Source organism: Rana temporaria, chromosome 4 (assembly GCF_905171775.1).
Source record: "Rana temporaria chromosome 4, aRanTem1.1, whole genome shotgun sequence".
NCBI classification, from domain to species: domain Eukaryota; kingdom Metazoa; phylum Chordata; class Amphibia; order Anura; family Ranidae; genus Rana; species Rana temporaria.
In genome coordinates this window covers 72,462,107-72,482,717 of record NC_053492.1, presented here as the reverse complement: position 1 = coordinate 72,482,717, position 20,611 = coordinate 72,462,107, and the positions used below count along the sequence as shown (strand labels likewise).

Below are 20,611 nucleotides of genomic sequence, written 5' to 3'. Positions count from 1 at the left end.
CTCTAACAAAATCAGATGTCACAGCCATTGGAAGCTCGATGTGGGGAATCTAAAAAGAGACAGATTACCTATTCTATGCTGGTACACTTAGATATGATACATTGTAGGGAACACTTTCACATTTTTTGCTGACAGATTAGTTCCATACAGACCCAGAAGGCAAGAACTGTAAGTTCCGTCAACTGTTGTACCAACTATGGAGACAGCAACAATGATGGCACCAATAAAAAGGGTTGGAATCTAGAACCTTTATTATATGCAGAAATATGTTACTGAAAGTACAAATCAGGCACCCCCCCATTTAAATGTGTCTCACCCCAGCTTGAGTATACCGCTCTTTTCTCAGGGTCTGATGAGGAAGCTGCAGCCTCATTAGACCCTGAGACATGATTCATCCAAGTGCCACAAAGTGGTGGATGGGGTCACCGGGGTATAGGACAGTGGTCACTAGTGCAGAGAATGGGGTCAGTGGGGCAGGGGAGGGGGTCAGCGAGGCAGAGGACAGGGTCAGTAGGACAGAGCATGTGGTCAATTGGGAAAGGATGGGGTCTGCAGGGTATAGGATGGGGTCAGTAGGGTAAAGGATGGGGTCAGTAGTGCAGTGGATTGGGTCAGTAGGGCTAAGGATGGGGTCACTGCTGGCAGGGCTCTCAGCAGAGCTGCTCCTTCCCACTCTGCAAACAGCTGAGGTTGGACACAGTCTCAATCTGCACAATGTGTAGCTGGCTGTTACAGCTCTGCTGCCTTTCCAATATGAGGATTTTACAGGTCAGAACTGCAACAGCCAGCTACACACAGTGCAGATCAAGGTTCTATCTGTACAACAATCCAATCTCGGTTGTGTGCCGTGCAGGTAGGAGCTCTAATTTATGTCCTGTGTAATGCCGCGTACACACCATCACTTTATGTGATGAAAAAAAATGACGTTTTTAAAAACGTCACTTTAAATGACCGCGTGTGGGGGAAAACGTCGTTTTATGTCTTGTGAAAAACGACAAAAAAAAATTGAAGCATGCTTCAATTTTATGTGTCGTTTTTCAAAACGTCATTTTTTACTTCACAGAAATTGACCGTGTGTAGCAAAAAACGTCGTTTAAAACGACGTTTTTTCACCCGCGCATGCCCAGAAGCTACTTATGAAGCGAGCTTCAATGGAAAAACGTGGTGAACGTAACCTCGCTTTGCTAGAACATTGTGAGAAAAACGATGGTGTGTAGGCAACTTCGTCTTTGAAAATTGAAGTTTCAAAAACGTCATTTTTTACTTCACAGAAAATGTCGTTTTTTTTCATCACATAAAGTGATGGTGTGTATGCGGCATGATGCTGAGTACAATAGGAGAATGGGGGGGATTTACTGATCCTGGCACAGCATCAATAGGGGAGGGAGGTGGCCCAGCTGTCCTCAACGCCACTTCAGTGTGGTCCCACCAAGACTCCCCAAAGAGCTCCTGGTCGGGAGATCAGCAGAGAAGCTGATAAACAGGCAGTGCCAGGATGCAGAGCGCCTGGCCCACCATGGCTGAGGATCGGCACTGGACTGAGCCTGGACCTCCCGACCCCACAGAGGAGCTCCAGGTGGACAGGGCGGAGGGTGGGGAAAGGGGCTGACAATCACAGGCAGGCACACTGTGACACTGGCAGAGGACTGAGCTGTCCTGGCGGTTTAGGAGCAGAGGCAGCTCTTTAATTAGGCCCCTGAAAAAAAGGTCTGCATCTCACTGAAGGCCATACTTGGAAGTCATTTGCATCTTACTTGAATAGCCATCAGAGTCAAGGCTGAGGAGCAGAGCTGCTGGTAGTGTGTATGGTCTATAGAGAAATGGGGGCAATCTGTGGAAGGGGCCCCCCAAACAGTTAAGGTGCACAGAAATGTATTATCCCATCATGCTTTGTTTGTTGGCTTGCATTCAGATATCCAGACAACCATAAACATACAGTTACATGTAAAGAAGGTTAAAAAAACAGTATTTACACGCGTATTTGATATTGGCAGATGGAAAATTGCAAAGTACAATATCCCATAAATTAGCGTTAGTATATGGGCCCCTTAGATGGTATGTGCATCACTGGCTTCTAAAGAATTAAACAAAACCTGTACTGACAATATGTAGGCTGCCAATGCTGGCCTCAGCTACTGAAAATGATGGTTTCCTGGCTGTCATGCTGATCCAAAGGCTACAATATTTAATCATCTAAAGAACAAGTTGGTAAATCGGGCATGCTAACTTTGAACTGACATTGACTGCTGTATGCTTGTTCCCATGGCTCAGAAAGTAGTGAGGTTGGAGATACCCAGTCAACCATATATCTAGTACTGGTTTCCCTAAAACAACACTATCGGGGAAACACTAAATCCTTAAAAAAAGGTGCCTGCAAGGGAAAAGCTCACCTACTCAGGAGTGCTACAGCCTTTATCAGTCTTTTTGTTGGTATTTAATGTGTCTGGGAGCGCCTGATGCATTTGTCCCCCACTGTGCGCCATGGTTCCATCCTCCGACCCCTACTTCACTGTGGATTTGAATTCAAAGAGACTGATACATACTGCACTTGGATGGAGCAGAGGTAGGAAACAAGGCCTGCCCAATAGGTGAGTATACAAGCCCTTTTCATGCAAGGCACCTTCATTTAGGGATTTGTTGCTACCCTGACAGGGCTGGGGTATAGAATGACCTGCTACAAAATGGCCTAACCTCAGTTGATGCGGAAGATAGGTTCACTGAATTATAATATTGTTGCCAAACTCAAACCAACTGTTAAGGGTCATATAAACATAAATGATCATTACTGGTACATGTGCTTATTATCTTCCTCTAAGCGGGTACATTTCAATACTTGGGTCAGATTTGTACTGTATAGTAATTCAGCAGTAAAAATCACACACAATGCACAAAGCTCCAATTATTGCACTACAAAAAATAATGTCCATTTTTGTCTTCTTCAGTTTCTTCTTCCTTCGTAGACTTGTAATTTGTTTGTAAGCTCATCTAGTGGGTTCTGGTTAAGAAAAAAGTAAATATATATTATAAAATACAGTTTCTGCAGTAAAAATGTTGAGGCTCCCATAATGCATGCTAATACTAAATTAAAGTTGCTATAAAGGCAAAAGTTTTTTACCTTAATGTATTCTCTGCATTAAGGCCCCTTTCAAACGGGCTCCACCTCTATGGAGCCACGGATGTCAGCGGTGACATGCCCGCTGACATCCGACCCACTCAAGTGTGACGGATGGAAACCCTATTCTCCATTCGTCTGGCGGATCGGATCTGATGAAGGTGGACTCTATGGTCTGTCTTCATACTATCCCCCATAGGGGAGAACGGCGCTCTGACAAGTCGGTCCCTGCAGAGCAGACCTGTCATCTGCCTGTTCAGCAGGGATCGACGGAGCGATCCCCGCTGAGCAAAGCGGAGCCCACCCCCGGACACGTCTGTGTGAAAAGGCCCTAAGGTAAAAACCCTTTTTAAAAGCTGCTCCTCCTGGCCCCCCTTAAACACTTACCTGAGCCTGATTTTGATCCAGTGCTGTGCTTGTCTGCAGAAGCTCTTCTTACCTCTTTCTTTTCTCACAGAAGACTCAGCAGCAGTGGGAGCCATTGGCTCCTGCTGCTGTCAGTCAAGTCCTCTGAGAAGGGGGGGGCAGGTGCCAACCACACTTCATGTGTCTATGGATCAAGCCCGCATGAGTGCCCCCATAGCAAGGGCACTAGGAGAAGAGGAGGAGCCAAGATTGCGGGTGGGGGGAAGTTGAAGGCCGCTGTGGGCAAGACAAAGCAGGTAAGTATAACATTTTCAGCCACTTTAACGTGTATGTAATGTCAATCTTTTTTTATTTATTTTTTTATAGTTTGGCGACTCCGAACAATTAAATTAAAGTCTTGGCCCCTTGTCTATATCAATCGGCTGACGCATGGAATCCAACGGTGCCCCAGGTCTTTTACAATTCTATAGTGTATACCAGGGCTCAAAATTTCAAGTCCTGAGCTACTAGCCAGGCCTTAAGAGTTACTCGCCACCAGTTGCCCCACCCAACCCCTAAACTGCCCGCCCCTAAACACACCCTTGTAAATTATCTCATGAAATTACACTGTTAGAGCCGGTTCACACTCACTGCAGGCCTGGGCGGGGATGTGTGGCTGGAGGTGGAGAGGGGCAGTCCCATGCGGCTGACTGTATGTATTGCAAATGCAATGGCAGCACTGCGAGCCTGTGCGCGGAGGGGGGGCACTGGCTATACATTCCTGAGACAGCACAGCCCTATCCATACTCGCCCTCCTCATTTGTTTACTCGCCAAATGCGAGTGCACATTTTGAGGGCTGGTGTATACCACAAAAAATAAAAATAAAAAATTTGCAGTGCAATACTAAAGTGTTCAGGTTTGGCTTGAAGGAAAGATGGCAACCCTACTCTGACAGGGTATGCTTGACTGAAAAACAAAGATCACCTTGCTTGCAGTTAATTCTTTCTATATTCTCATGGAGAATCCATAAGGAGGCACATAGCAGTAAGATACTGATGATGTGTATTCTGGTGGATCCTCTATGGAGAATACTAAGGGCTCTTTCACACGGGCGGCCCGTTCAGGTCCGCCTGCCAGTTTTTTAGGCGGACCTGATCGGGTGCTCCATGCTCCTATATGGAGCCGCGGATGTCAGCGGGCATGTCACCCGCCAAAGTGTGACGGAGGAAAAACCTACTTTTCCATCCCTCTTGGGGAGCCGGATGGGGTGAACACGGACAGACGGTCCGTGTTCACCCGATCCCCCCATAGGGGAAAGCGGAGAAAAGACAGGGCGGTCCCTGCACAGTGTGTGGGGACCGCCCTGTCATCCGCCGGCTCAGCGGGGATCAACGGAGCGATCCCCGCTGAGCAAGGGGAGATTCACGGGGCGGATCATTACTGATCCGCCCCGTGTGAAAGGGGCCTTAGGCCAATGACTACAATACATAAGCTGAAAAGCCCAATCACCCAGCCTGTCACAGCTGTGACTGTTTCAGCTCAAATTTTGCTGGCTTCAATATTTTTTTTTTGCATTGCCGTCCATAAATTAAATACGCTGAAACTATTTTCATTCAGTGTTCATTATCTAGGCATTCAGGGCCAGATTCACGTAGAATCGCCCTACTCTGCAGCGGCGTAACGTATTACATTTACGTTACACTGCCGCAAGTTTTCAGCGTAAGTGCTTGATTCACAAAGCACTTGCCTGTAAACTTGCGGCGGCGTAGCGTAAATCTGCCCGGCGCAAGCCCGCCTAATTCAAATGGGGTGGGGACCATTTAAATTAGGCACGTTCCCGCGCCGAATGCACTGCGCATGCTCCGTCCCTAAAATTTCCCGACGTGCATTGCGCTAAATGACGTCGCAAGGACGTCATTGGTTTCGACGTTAACGTAAATGGCGTCCAGCGCCATTCACGGACGACTTACGCAAACAACGTGAAATTTTTAATTTTGACGCGGGAACGACGGCCATACTTAACATTGGCTAGACCACCTAGAGGGCAGGTTTAGTTTTATGCCGCGTATCTCTACGGAAACTACGTAAATTTACAGCGACGAGCAAAGCGTATGTTCGTGAATCGGCGTAACTAGTCATTTGCATATTTTACGCCGACCGCAATGGAATCGCCACCTAGCGGCCGGCCTAGAATTGCAGCCTAAGATCCGACAGTGTAAGTCAATTACACCTGTCGGATCTTAGGGCTATCTATGCGTAACCTGATTCTATGAATCAGGCGCATAGATACGACAATCGTATCTCAGAGATACGACGGCGTATCAGGAGATACGCCGTCGTATCTCTTTTGTGAATCTGGCCCTCAGTGACCAGAGAGAAAGTAACTAGAAAATGCAGAAAAATAAGTAAAAGCTCACCCCAATTTTTTTGGGGAAATCAATAGACAAAAAGCACATTAACTTGCACATAAAAACACAATGTTTTAAAATATGCAGGTGTAAGGCCTGTTTCACACGGACTTCAGCTTGTATAAGAGCTTTGTTGAAGTATCATTTAGCTTCAGTTTGTAAATGTTAAACACAGGCCCCTTTCACACTGACACGTTTTTCAGGCAGTTTAGCCCTAAAAATAGCGCTGCTATACTGCCTGAAAAAATTGTGCCCTGCAGTCTTCAGTGTGAAAGCCCGAAGGCTTTCACACTGAAGTGGTGCGCTAGCAGGACCGCTCCAACAGTCCTGCTAGCCGCATCTTTGGAGCGGGGTGTTTACCACTCCTTCCCATTGAAATCAATGGGAAACCGCGGTAATATCGCGGAGGTGCATTTCGGGCGGTATTAACCCTTTTTTGTCTGCTGGCGGGGGTTAAAACTGCACCGCTAGCGGACGAATATTGCGGTAAATACAACGGTATAGCAGCACTAAAAATTACGCCGCTATACCGCCACTGCACCCCCCCTGCCCTGTGTGAAAGGGGCCTAATGGGAGTGTTGATTGCCACTTTAAGCAGGCTTCAACAATATAGTTATTTTTTATGGTAAGGTTTAAAGAACGATTACACTTGGGCAGCTCTCCCAGTAGTGGTGGCTGAAGATTAGCTCTTTACTTGCAAGAAGGCAAGCATCAAAAGCAGAAGATATGAAATCCAGATTTCTTTTTATTCAGTCTTATATCATAAATCCAATGCATTTTTGGGGTTCAAATTGGCCCCCCTTCATCAGTGATTATCGCTCCACATGCTGGTTAAGCAGCCCAAGCAGTTTTTTATTGGAATTCTACTTTATGGTCAAGCAAATGAACTAGCGTGGATTTACATTTTTGTTATCACTTTCTTTTCCTTCTTTTGTTGAAGCGAAAAGCTATACCTGTATACAGAAAATAAAACTTTACATGGTATTGAAGCAGTTTTTTTTTTTCACTTTGCAAACTGCTGTTATACTGGTGGTGGCTTGTTACTGTGCTTTGAGGCCCCGTTCACACCTATGCATATTGGTTGCGGCTTAAACCGCATCCAATTCGCATAACATTATAAAATACATTGGGGTAGATTCAGGTACCGCTGCGCACTCCTTACGGAGGCGCAGCGTCCCGTTTTTGCCCTGCGCCCCCGCAAATTAACTGCGCTACGCTTCATTCACGAAGCAGTAGCCACGTAATTTGCGTGGGCGCTCCTCAAAAATGCCCGGCGTAAGGGCGCCTAATGTAAATGATCCCGTAGGGGGCGGGAATCATTTAAATTAGGCGCGTTCCCGCGCCGAGCGTATCGCGCATGCTCCGTCGGGAAACTTTCCCGACGTGCATTGCGGCAAATGACGTCGCAAGGACGTCATTTGCTTCAAAGTGAACGTGAATGGCGTCCAGCGCCATTCACGATTCACTTACGCAAATGACGTAAAATGTAAACTTCGCGATGCGGGAACGACGGGTATACGTAGCATTGGCTGCCACTGCTATTAGCAGGAGCAGCCTTACGCGAAACCCGACATACGCAAACTACGTAAACTGCGTACGCAGGGCTTGCGTAGGGTTGTGAATCGGCGTTAGTATGCAATTTGCATACTATACGCTGACCACAACGGGAACGCCACCTAGCGGCCAACGTAAGAATGCAGCCTACGATATGACTGCATAAGGAGCCCTTATGCCAGTCATTTCTTAGGCTGCCGTCGGCGTAACGAGGTTCCTGAATCGGGAGCATTCGTAACGCCGGCGCAAGTAAGCAATTGCGCTGCGTAACTATGGTTACGCAGACGCAATTGCTTCTTGAATCTAGGCCTCTGATTTTAATGAAGCTGGTTCACATATGTGCGAAGCATTCGCACTGCGCATTGCCCAAAAAACGTGTGCGTTTTCTAGGCATTGCAGTGCGGCTCAGGTGTGAATTCAGGCCCATTATCTTCTATGGGCACGCATCTGATTCGCAGATGTGTTCAGTTCTCATCAGGATTTCTCTCCTTCTCCTCACTACACTTCCCCCCCTCCCCTCTGCCAGGTCTCCAAATTCACAGCTAAAACGGAGATGATCTGCTGAACAGCTCTCTTATCTCTTTGCAGAGATAAGAGAGCTGGAATTCGCACCGCACAAGTGTGAACCCAGTCTAAGTGACTATTGTGGCTTGCAGGTCTCGCTAGCCTTGACACCCGAGTTTGTAAAGCCCCTGCTCAGTTAGATCGGCTTCTCATGTGCGTTTTATGTGTCTGATCTAACGTCTTCAGATATTATTAGGATGTGGTGCCAGGCATATGCAGATTGCAGATATATGTTTTAAAGAAACAAAAATATATTGGTTAAAGGATATGTTTTGAAGTCAGAGATTCAATGTAAGTGTTCACTTTGCTTTGGAAGGCAATCAGACTTTCACATTTGCAAGGGTCCTCTTTTTGTACAACCCTCCGTGCTTCCTCTATAAGAAAAAATTGAGAAAGGAAAGGAAGGGTTAAATTAGACTGCATATTTTTCTTTTCCTCAGACAGCTTAGATAATTTATAAACAATCTTACATGTTAAAAACTGTGAAAATGGAATAAGGTCACCCAAAACTGACCTCTCCATTTTGGGTAGAATTGGGCAGGCCTCGATCCCCAATGGCTCCTCCCTGCTGTATTTTCTCAGTGGAAGAGAACACTGGTCAAAAAACAAAAGAACCGGACCCACTCTTCTTCCCATTACCTCCACTACAGTCTTGTCACATTACTGGCATTACCCACTTGCCAACTGCCTAACGTAGATATACGTCGGCAGAATGACACGGGCAGGCAAAGCAACGTACAGGTACATTGCTTTGAATCTGCCACCTAGCGGCCGCGAGCCTGCGTCGCAAGCTCTGTGACTGTGCACGTTGTAAACAAGGCATCTTCCTGTTCTGCCTAGTGGCAGGTCACTGATCGTCTTGTCCCTGTCATCAGGAGCAGCGATCAGTGTCGTGTCACAGGTAGCCCAGCCCCCACACAGTTAGAATCACTCCCTAGGACACACTTAACCTCTTTATCGCCCCCTAGTGGTTAACCCCTTCCCTGCCAGTGTCATTTACACAGTAATCGGTGCATTTTTATAGCATTGATCGCTGTATAAATGCGAATGGTCGCAAAATAGCATCAAAAGTGTTCTATGTGTCCGCCGCAATATCGCACTCACGATAAAAATCACAGATCGCCACCATTACTAATAAAAAAGAAGAAGAAAAATGCCATAAAACAACCCCCTTTTTTGTAGACGCTATAACTTTTGCGCAAACCAATCAATATACGCTTATTGCAGGTTTTTTTTGTAACAAAAATATGTAGAAGAATATATATTGGCCTAAACTGAGGGAAAAAAAAGTACGGGTATGTTGCCTTGAATCTGCCACCTAACAGCCGCGAGCCCGCGTCGCAAGCTCTGTGACTGTGCACGTTGTAAACAAGGCATCTTCCTGTTCTGACTAGTGGCAGGACACTGATCGTCTTGTCCCTGTCATCAGAAGCAGCGATCAGTGTCGTGTCACAGGTAGCCCAGCCCCCACACAGTTAGAATCACTCCCTAGGACACACTTAACCTCTTTATCGCCCCCTAGTGGTTAACCCCTTCCTTCCAGTGTCATTTACACAGTAATCAGTGCATTTTTATAACATTGATCGCTGTATAAATGCAAATGGTCGCAAAATAGCATCAAAAGTGTCCGATGTGTCCGCCGCAATATCGCACTCACAATAAAAATCACAGATCGCCACCATTACTAATAAAAAAAAAATAAGAAAAAAAATGCCATAAAACAACCCCCTTTTTTGTAGACGCTATAACTTTTGCGCAAACCAATCAATATACGCTTATTGTGGGTTTTTTTTACCAAAAATATTTAGAAGAATATATATCGGCCTAAACTGAGGGGAAAAAAAAGTTTTTAATATAATTTTTGGGGAATATTTATTATAGCAAAAAGTAAAAAATATTGCTTTTTTTTTCTAAATTGTCGCTCTTTTTTTGTTTATAGTAAAAAAACACCAAAAGAAAGTTCTATTTATGGGAAAAAAAGGACGTAGATTTTGTTTGAGAGCCACGTCGCACGACCACACAATTGTCAGTTAAAGCGACCCAGTGCCTAATCGCAAAAAGTGGCCCGGTCATTTGGCAGCCAAATCCACCAGGGCTGAAGTTACTAAAAAAAAGGTTACTAAAAAATTTCAGCACATTGAATGAATTAATTGAGACCTTGACGCTGCTGCAGACCAGCTACTGGATTGGTTCAGTGACACTTCTCTTCAGGGTTATCTATGGCATGATTATAAGGCCCCTTTAACATTGGGGCGTTTTTCATGCAGTACAGCGCTAAAAATAGCGCTGCTATACCGCATGAAAAATCATGCCCTGTAGTGTTCAATGTGAAAGCCCGAAGGCTTTCACACTGAAGCGGTGCGCTAGCAGGAGCGCTCCAAAAGTCCTGCTAGCCGCATCTTTACCGCGGTATAGGAGTGGTGTGTTCAATGGGACAGCGCGGTAATACCGCCCGCAACGCGGGCGGTATTAACCCTTTTTCGGCCGCTAGCGGGGGATAAAACCTCACCGCTAGCGCCCGAATATCGCGGTAAACACGACGGTATCACCGCGCTACAAATAGCGCGGCTATACCGTCACGGCGGCTCCACGCTGCAATGTGAAAGCAGCCTAATGCTAAGGTAAGTGCATGCTGTTATGGAAGTGGTATAGGTGGGTAACTGGGAAAAGAAGATGCTCAACACAGAGAGGGATAATGAATTACTCACTGGAGAGAATTGCTAGTAATGCCCCGTACACACGAGCGGAATTTCCGCCAGCAAAAGTCTGATGTGAGCTTATCATCGGAAATTCCGACCGTGTGTATGCTCCCATTAGACTTTTTCTGTCAGAATTTTCGCTCGTGTGTACAGGGCATAAGAGGGGCCAATAGTCCAAAGATTACCCTGGGGTCTGTTGCACCACTGATTTGCCCCACTTTCTGGCAAAGTAAAGAACTTCAGAGGCCACACCACTTGTTGACACCAGCCTACAATGGTAGCTGGACTCTGGTTGTAAATACACGCCACCCACAATGCTTCCGACTTACGTGAACAGGTCTTCTTGTCTGGGTTGAGAGAGTATCCAGCACCACACTTGCACTGATAGGAGGTGGCAGTGGCCACACAGATTTGCTCACAGTCATGTCTCCCCAGAGCACACACATCAATACCTGTGGTGTAAAAACACAATCAACATTGCTGTGGATACACTGACATGCATTGTTTAAAGGGAACATAAAGTCTTGATTTTTGCACTGGAGTAAAAACTACTGCATGGGATATTGTCAGGGCTTGTGTCATTACCTGGGTCACCTGCTGGTGGCACTTATGTTCCCGTGGTCGAAGTGCACAGTTCTGGTAACAACCAGCGGGTGTCTCCCAGCAGCCAGGCATTCCAAGTAATTAGGCTGCACCTGACATTGGAGGTATTTAAAGCGGTGTTCCACCCAAAAATGGAACTTCCGCTTAACCCACTCCTCGCCCCCTTACATGCCACAATTGGCACTGAGTGGGGGCTTCAGGAGGAGTGGGACTTCTTGTCCCACTTCCGCCGAGGGGCTGGTAAGGCGAATAGCTTAATCGCCTTACTGCAGCCCCTCCCTGTAGGCGATCGCCTGTCCAATCGGACGGCGCAGAGCCGCTCGCGCATGCGCAGTGACGCTCGTGCATGTGCAGTGGGTGCCCGGCTGTGAAGCCAAAAGCTGTCACGGCCGGGTGCCCACACTTGGAATGAAGACGCCCCGGCCGGCGCGTCGCTGTAACGGTGGAGCAGGTAATTGTCTGTTTATTTAAAAGCCAGCAGCTACACTTTTTGTAGCTGCTGACTTTTAATAAACATAAAAAAAGGCTGGAACACCCCTTTAAGCCCACCCATAACTGAGAGTCAGTGCTTCAGTGACAGTCTTCCTGCAAGTCTGAGCATACTCTCTGCTCCTTGCTCTCTGCTCCCCACTCCCTGCTCCCCGCTCCCCTTGTCTCCTATCCTTGTGTGCTCCTTACACATAGTTTGTTTATTATTTGGGGTTTTGCACTGTCACGTTTATTTGTCAGTTTATGGTTTACTGGGGTTGGTGTTGCAAGTGTGTAATTTGCCTTAATAAAATTATTTTAAACATATTCAGTCTGGTTCCTGATTCTTTAAAGTATAACTAAAGGCAAACTTTTTTTTTTTTTTTTTAGTTTTGGATAGAGCTGAGAAGGATTAGAACACCTGTCAGTTTTTATTGCGATCTGTGCCCCCGTTACGGAGATTTACCCCCACTATTTGTCCTGTTTTTTGTTATCGGAATGACGCCAAACTTCGGTACTTAAAAATCTCCATAGGGGACGCTTTAAAAAAAAATTCTGGTTACATGTTTTGAGTTACAGAGGAGGTCTATGGCTAGAATTATTGCTCTCGCTCTTACGTTCGTGGTGACACCTCACATGTGTGGTTTGAACATCATTTTCATATGTGGGCGGGTCTTATGTATGCGTTCGCTTCTGCGTGCGAGCTACCGGGGACAGGGGCACTTTAATTTTTTTTTATTATTATTGTTAATTTTACTACTTTTTTTTATATTTTGACACTTTAAATTTTTTAATTTTTTTTGTATCACTTTTATTCCTATTACAAGGAATGTAAACATTCCTTGTAATAGGAATATGGCATGACAGGACCTCTTTACGGTGAGATATGGGGTCAATAAGACCCCACATCTCACCACTAGGCTGGGAAGGATAAAAAAAAAAAAACGATCACCGCTTCACAGCCGAATCGGCGCCGTTTTTTTACAATGCAGAGGCCGGGCGTGACGTCATAACGTCGCGCCCGGCCTCCGACGATTATAGAGACTTCGGCGACCATCTGGTCCGCCGAAAATCTCTATGATCTGCATCCGGGGCCGGCAGTTCCTGTCACCGACTCACCGATCGCACAGGTGAGTCGGTAGAAGCACCAGAGGGCGGCGAGAGGGGGGAGGGACGTCCCCTTTCGCCGCCCGTAGGAACGATCAAGCGGCGGAACAGCCGCTATGATCATTCCTTTGGTGTAAGGAATCGCCGGCTGAAAATGCCGATATCTGAATGATGCCTGTAGCTTCAGGCATCATTCAGATATAGCCCCTCAAAGAACCACAAAGCCCAGGACGTCTTATAACGTCCTCTGGGCGCCAAGTGGTTAAGGTACAGCCAACTGATCTGATCACCCTTGCTGGATGCTCCATGTGGTATCCTTGACAGGTACAATCTGTCCAGCCATGGAGCCATCAAAATACAGTGAAACAGGTAAACAACTGATTCTCATCTGCGCAGAGGGTTCTTTACTGTAAGAGCAGTAAGAATGTGGAATTCTCTTCCACAGGCAGTGGTTTCAGCACGGAGCATCGATAGTTTTAAAAAATATATTAGATTAACACCTTAACGACCGCAACACACAGGAATATACAATGTAATACTGACATATAATCACATACATAGGTTGGACTTGATGGACTTGTGTCTTTTTTTCAACCTCACCTACTATGTAACTATGATCCAAGAAACATTCAAGGATCTGAATCGACCGGATCAGACAGTGAAAGTGGCCTAAGTATTTCAAACTTTGTTGCAGATTTATACCTGTTTCTGTTCTTAAGAATAAGCTGCATGTTTCACTATCATTGGAATACTGATTCCTAAATGGGAGTGTCTGTGTTCAATATAATAAGATGATGCACCTTTCTAGTTCTGAGGAAAGTTGCAGTGTCTGCATCCCTGAAGTAATTAACCCTTAGGGAGCATCTCACCAAAAATATCATTCCTATTGCTAAGCATGCTCAAAGTGCGGACTTCTGGGAAAATCAGTTAGCCAATCAAACAAGCAGGAAATTACTATCCTCTAGGTTGCCAATTTGCATTGAATTTTACAGAACATTTCAGTGGCTGCAGTTTGAAAAGGAAAAGTATTTTTAATAACATTAAAGTGATTGGTCATTGGCTGAGAGCACTGATTGGGAGCCAGTTGGCAGGCCTTTTTCAGTCATGAGATTTCGGCAGGCCATACACAGGTTTCTATTGAACTGGCCAGCATTTGTCCTGTGTGTACTTGGTTTTAGTCTGCTATTGCATCTAACGCCACTCTCCACAGATTGAAAATTCTTCTACCCAATGGTGTCTCAGTTGGTCCTCCATCTAGAGTGGAGACACCCTAAGACAGGAAGCATGTTATTGGCTGGATTACAAGGTAAAAAAAATATATATTTATGCAGCCATCATATTTGAGGATTGTTAAGCTGCAATATAATGGAAAATTGATATCAAATACTTACCGTAATTTTCCTTTCCTGATGGACTCCATGGCAGCCTACGTGTGGGTCAATCCCGCCTCTCATACCTCATAGGACCCTACTCCCATAAATCTTTGCTTCTAGTCAGAGACCATGTTCTGTAATATAGCCTACTCCAGCAAAGGGAGGGAACTCCTGCTGCCATGAAGTCCATCAGGAAAGGAAAATTACGGTAAGTATTTGATATAAATTTTCCATTTTCCTGATAGACTCAATGGCAGCCTACGTGAGGGAAATTACTAGTCATACACACCCGGGTGGGCAAATTGTTGGTTAAAGAAAAAGGTTTAATTGACACCGTCAACTGACAAAACATGTAAACCAAAATTAACCAAAGACAAAGAAGACGGTTCCATGCAACAGTGCGTCATAAATGTATTTAACGACGACCAAGAGGCCGCTTTACAGATCAATTCTGGGGAGACATGCCGGGCAGCCGCCAATGATGTGAAAATGCTCCGAGTAGAATGAGCGGTCACCGCTTCTGGAGGAGCCAAACCCTTCGCTTTATAAACCCCTTGGATAGCTTAGACGATCCATGCTGCAATGGTTCTGGAGGAAGCACGCATTCCTTTGTTTTTCCCATAAAAGGAAATTAACAGATAATCAGATTGGCGGAAAGACGCTGTGGCTTCCAAGTATTGCTTTAAAACTTCTCCGACATCCAGAGGATGAATATTAGAATTCTCAGATGAACAAAAGGTAGGAAGAACGATCTCTTGATTCTCATGAAATACCGATGTCACTTTAGGATTCGATCCTAGCATAGGAATCATTACTACACAATCCGGGAAGAAAGTAAGGAATGGTTCCTTGGATCCTAGAGAACCAATTTCGGAAACCCTCTTACCCGATGTAATGGCTACAAGGAAGACAATTTTGAGGGAGAGATCCTTGATAGATAGTTGATCCATGTGTTGTTTTTCTGAGAAAAAGTCCAAGACCAGGGGAAGGTCCCACTTGGAGAACCTCGGTTTCCTTTGAGGTCTCAGCCTCATTGCTCCTTTAGAGAATTGCCTGACGAGAGTGTGTCTAGCCCAGGATATGCCTGTGAAGGAAGAGATAGACGAAACCTGAACTCTTAGGCCTTGTACACACGACCGAACATGTCCGCTGAAACTGGATCGTCGGACCAGTTTCCGCGGACATGTCCGACCGTGTGTAGGGCCTACCGGACAGTTTTCCGGCCTAGCGGACAGGTTTCCAGCGGACAAAAGTTTCTTAGCATGCTAAGAAACGTTTCCGCTGGAAGCCTGTCCGTCGGACATGTCCGATGGTCAGTACGACTCATCGGACACGTCCACTGGCCCGAAATCCCATGCATGCGTCGAAGTGATTCGACGCATGCGTGGAAGCATTGAACTTCCGGGTTTGCGCACGTTGCCGCTTCATCGTCGCCGCCACGTCACCGCGTATTCTGTCCGCGGGGAATTTGGTCTGATGGTGTGTACACACATCAGACCAAAATCACCCAGCAGACATGTCCGATGAAAACGGTCCGCGGATGTCTGGTCGTGTGTACGAGGCCTTAAGGAGCTAACTGAAAAGGGTAGATCAAGACCTGTCTGAAGAAAACCTAGAACATCTTGTATACTGGGATAATTAGGAGAACCATCCATGGTAGAAGTGTAGTCTGAGAATTTTGACCAGATTCTTTGATAGACCTTGTTGGTGCTTGCTCTCCTAGCATTCAATAAAGTAGAGATTGCTCTGCTTGGGCAACCTAATGCCTCCAGCCTTCCCCTCTCAAAAAACATCAGATGTAGATGGGTTGGGCGTGGATGAGGGGTTATTCCTTGCAACTGGAGATCTGGTCTGGTTGGGAGCATAACTGGATCCCGGAAGCTCAGTTGTAACAACAACGGAAACCATGGTCTGTTGGGCCAGTATGGAATTATCGCCACTATCTCGGCCTCCTCCCACCTGAGTCTCGACAGAAACCAGAGAACGACAGGAACTGGGGGAAAGGCATAGGCTCTGCGGAACCTCCACTGATCCGTCAGGGCGTCCACCCGAAGGCCTGGGGACAGCGACATCTTGTGTAGTACTCCTCCAGTTTGAAGTTGCACGGAGACGCAAACAGATCCATTTCCAGTACAATTCCCAGGGACAGGATCCAACTGAAAACTTCGCTGTGGAGAGACCACTCTTTGTTGTCGAGTGACGTTCTCGAGAGAAAATCAACCTGTACGTTCTGAGCTCCGGGAAGATATACAGCTGTCAGATCTGTCAAATGTGTCTGAGCCCATGACATGATTGGATCTACCTCCTCCAGTAGGGATAGACTGCGAGTGCCTCCCTTCCTCTTGATATACGATACTGCTGACGTGTTGTCCAGCCTTAGGAGAACTGAGGGACCCCTTTATCAAGTGAAGAAAGGCTTGTAGAGCACAAAAGGCTGCTCGGAGTTCCAGGACATTGGATATTATCCTTCGGGACGGGAAGTCCCACTTTCCCTGAGCTACATCTTTCAGGCAGAGTGCCCCCCAGCCTCTGTTGCTGGCGTCCAATGTAATTGTGATCCAGGAGATGGGGGCTATGGAATGGCAGTTGAGGAGATTCTTCTGCAGTAGCCACCGGGAAAGATTTCCCGCATAGACGAGGTAGTCGCCTGGTTGAACCGTCTGACGTATTGTAAGCAGTGACTCCATTTTGAATTTTTCCTTTTTAATAAAGGTATTTAGATGTGTCAGGTCTATCACTGGTCTCCAGGAGCCGGTCTTTTTTAGAACCATGAACAGGAGTGAGTACATGCCTTGGAATATTTCGGCTGGTGGCACTTGTATGGCGGCGCCCTGGGCCAAGAGAGAGTTTGTGTATGATAGAAGGATTTGTCTCTTCTACTTTGAGCAGGGTAGGGCTGTAGGTACGAACTGAAGTGTGGGTGGATTGACAAACGTCCAAAAATGACCTGAAGATACTGTTTTGACAGTCCAGAAATCTTTTATTGAGGCTGCCCAGACATGTCGGAACTGAAGTAACCGAGCTCCAACTTGTTCCGTCTGAGCTGACCCTATATCAAAAAGACTTAGAAGCCTCACATCCACCAGAAGAAGCCCCCTTTGTGGATTTCTGACCAGAAGGCTGGTTTCTTCTCCAGTTCTTCCTGAATTCACGACCAGGTTTGTACCGACGAGCATCTCTTGCGCGATCCTGATCTTGCCTAGAAAAAGATCTTCTCTGACCAAAAGGACGACGATCCTGGGGGAGGAACCCCGACTTACCCCCTGTGGCACGGGTGATGGCGCTGTCGAGTTTATTCCCAAAAAGGGAAGACCCTTGAAAGGTGATCCTGCACCATGCCTGTTTAGAGGCAGGATCAGCTACCCAAGGGCGTAGCCACAAGGCATGTTTAGCTGTAACGGAAGAGAGCATGACCCGTGCTACCAAGCGGATAATGTCAAGGGAGGCCTCTCCCAAAAAGACCGATGCCATTCTTAGTTCATGGACTGGCATGCTCCTGGCTATGTCTTCAGAGACGCTTGCCAGGGTAGAATCCACTTCATCTGTCCAGGCCTCCATTGCTATGGACAGGGCTGCAAGGGCCAAAGCTGGTTTACAAGCCATGCCTGCCGTAATATATATAAGTTTGAGATCCGTATCTATCTTTCTCTCCAAACCATCCTTGAAGGAAACGGTATCTTCCAGAGGAAGTGTAACGTGTCTTACCAGCCTCATTAAAGCTGCATCAATCATAGGGTCTGATTCTAAATGTTTTGCCTCTTCACTCTTGAATGGGTATATTTTTGCTATTTTAGAAAGCAATGAGTTTTTCCTTTCTACGCCAGCCCATTCATCTGTAATAATTTCTCCAAGTTCACCTAAAAGGGGAAAGTTTGGGCGCTCCTTTTTGAGCTGTTTGAAGTACTTCCTTTGTTTAGAAGGTGCTTCTACCGGATCTTCCCACTTTAAAGCTTTAACCAAGTTTGGAACTAGAGAAAAATCAAAGCCTGGGGTATTGTTAACACTTTCCACCTCACTATCTGAGGATTCACTTGGGGAGCGTTTATGCTGAGAGGGACCCGGAGCCTCAGGGTTATCCTGCACAAGAACTGGTGCTGGGTCAACAGGAGGGATGATTGTACAGCTGGAATCAGAATTGTTCAGGGATTCCTGGACCACTCTTCTGACCAGAGCCTCCACTTGTTGGTCTTCATCTCCTCTTTCCCTTACAGCTCGGGAATAGCATGGCTCACAGAGGGATTTACCTTCCGAGACCTGAGCCCTACATCCCCAGCAAACTCTTCTTCCAGAGTGGCTGGAATGGCGGTGGGAATGACGCCCAGATGTGGATCTGGACTCCTTTCTATGGTGTCTAGAGGGTGATCTAGAACGTCTAGAACTTGACTTTGAATGATGATGTTGTGACCTAGAATTGTCATTATCTTCACGTGCGGAAAGCTGATGTTCAGACCTAGAGGGGCTGAGGGGAAGAAAGAGTTAACATGCTCCTGAATCAAAGACCCACACAAACAGGCAGAGGGGAAAAAATTCCATCCTACCTGCAGCGTAAGAGTTGGCCACTGGGGGGCGGTGACACATCCATGGCAGAAGGAGCACAAAACTGAAAGCAATCAACCAGCATATAATAAGGGCAAGGCATGATAAAGCAGGATTATCACAAAAACAAGGTGTGCAGCATAGCCTCTTACCTTAGAGCCAAAGACCTGTGCCTGGGGAAGCAGCTACATAAGCTTGCAAGGTGTCCCAGAAAATAACTGTATCTGACAGCTATTTAAACCTGCCGCCTTGTGATGATGTCACTGCGCACACCACAGATGTGTCCCAGCGGCCATTGCCAGAGAAATGGAGCCAGGACAGACAAAACACAAACAAAAACAGCTGCCATGTAAAAGAGAAAAAATTTACCACCACGGCACCCATTTAATCCGGCCTGGAACTGGGAGCTATGCTGCTCATACTGCACGACTTGGGCATTCCAAGATGAGGCCTCCTGCTAATAGCTAGGACGTTTGGCCATGTTGCCGCTTGCCTGCCCATGGCTGGCTAGTAAACTCTTCAAGGCACCGCATTCACTGCCCGTGTCCACCCTGCTAATAGCTGAGATTGTTGGACTCCAGATAGACACCACCTGAATCGTCAGTTTTCACGTGCAAACCACCAGGACTAGACCGAAAGCAACTTTTAAGGTAAGACTACCTTGGTCCTAGGAGGAGGACAAAAAAGGTACACGGTCTCTGACTAGAAGCAAAGATTTATGGGAGTAGGGTCCTATGAGGTATGAGAGGCGGAATTAACCCACCCATAGGCTGCCATGGAGTCTGTCAGGAAATTCTGTTTTTGTTGTTGGGATTAATTCCGCTTGAAATTCAGGTTGAATTCTAGCTTGTTCAAATTGATTCATTTATTCATATTTATCGTCCTTTAAAATTAATTTCTTACGTGAACAGGTCTTCTTATCAGGATTAAGAATATAGCCGTTGCGGCACTTGCACTGGTATGATGTAGCCGTCGCTACACATATATGTTCACAGTCATGTCTTCCAACGGCACAAAAGTCTACACCTAAAAAAAAAAAGTGATAAAATGACATGCTTATGGTGATTCTATTACCATTTTTAATATGCTACTGCAAAATACACAGATTTAAAATACATCCATAAGGCTACTCTCACACTGATTTGTGATTTTGCCGCATTTGTGGTTCAGTTTTTAAAGAAATCGTGACTCAAAAACTGCACCAAAAACGGTGGGTGAGTTTTGATTAATTTTTTACCACGCTTTTTGTTTTCAATGGGAAGGGCCATTTTTTGTGTTTTGTTTTTTTTTAACTCACCAAACATGCTCCAAAAATACGGCCTTTCAGGAAACGTCAGGGGGTAAGAGCCCAGGCCCGGATGGATTACCGATTAAGTACTATAAAAAATGTAAAGAACTCTTGGTCCCAGAGCTGTGCAATTACTTTAATAGAATAGGAGAAAAGGAAGAAATAAGAAAAGAATCTCTTCTTGCCAACATTTCAATTATACCTAAAACCGCAAAAGATGGAACTTTGTGCTCTTATCGCCCAAAATATTGGCAACGAGGATAAAAACATTAATGCCAGACCTAATAAACGTGGATCAGGTGGGATTCGTAAAAGGAAGGGAAGGGAGAGATAATAGCATAAGAACCATACTGTTACTACAGCAAGACAAAAAGAAGAAACCCCCAGTCGTACTTATGTCAATAGATGCGGAAAAAGCATTTGACAGAGTCGACTGGGGGTTTATGATGGATACCTTGCGGAGCATAGGCCTGGGACCCAGATTTATGAAATGGGTAAAAAATCTGTATAACCAACCGACGGCCAGGGTGAAGGTCAATGGGAGTGTGTCGTC

At 46.0% G+C, this 20,611-nt stretch overlaps 1 protein-coding gene across 3 annotated transcripts in view; it reads right to left on the bottom strand.

The window, feature by feature from the left end:
• Positions 1 to 1,318: 1,318 nt before the first annotated feature.
• Positions 1,319 to 20,611, bottom strand: part of MATN3 (matrilin 3) — a 44,226-nt gene continuing 24,933 nt past the window's right edge. For 2 of the 3 annotated variants that reach the window (XM_040348547.1, XM_040348546.1), the window contains 4 exons: positions 19,674 to 19,796; positions 11,013 to 11,135; positions 8,254 to 8,358; positions 1,319 to 2,988 (listed from right to left, as the gene is read on the bottom strand). In XM_040348547.1, coding sequence (XP_040204481.1) covers positions 2,939 to 2,988; positions 8,254 to 8,358; positions 11,013 to 11,135; positions 19,674 to 19,796 — 401 coding nt within the window. In that variant the 3' untranslated portion in view covers positions 1,319 to 2,938. The remainder of the gene's footprint in view (positions 2,989 to 8,253; positions 8,359 to 11,012; positions 11,136 to 19,673; positions 19,797 to 20,611) is intronic. The other variant, XM_040348548.1, reaches the window with a different exon arrangement.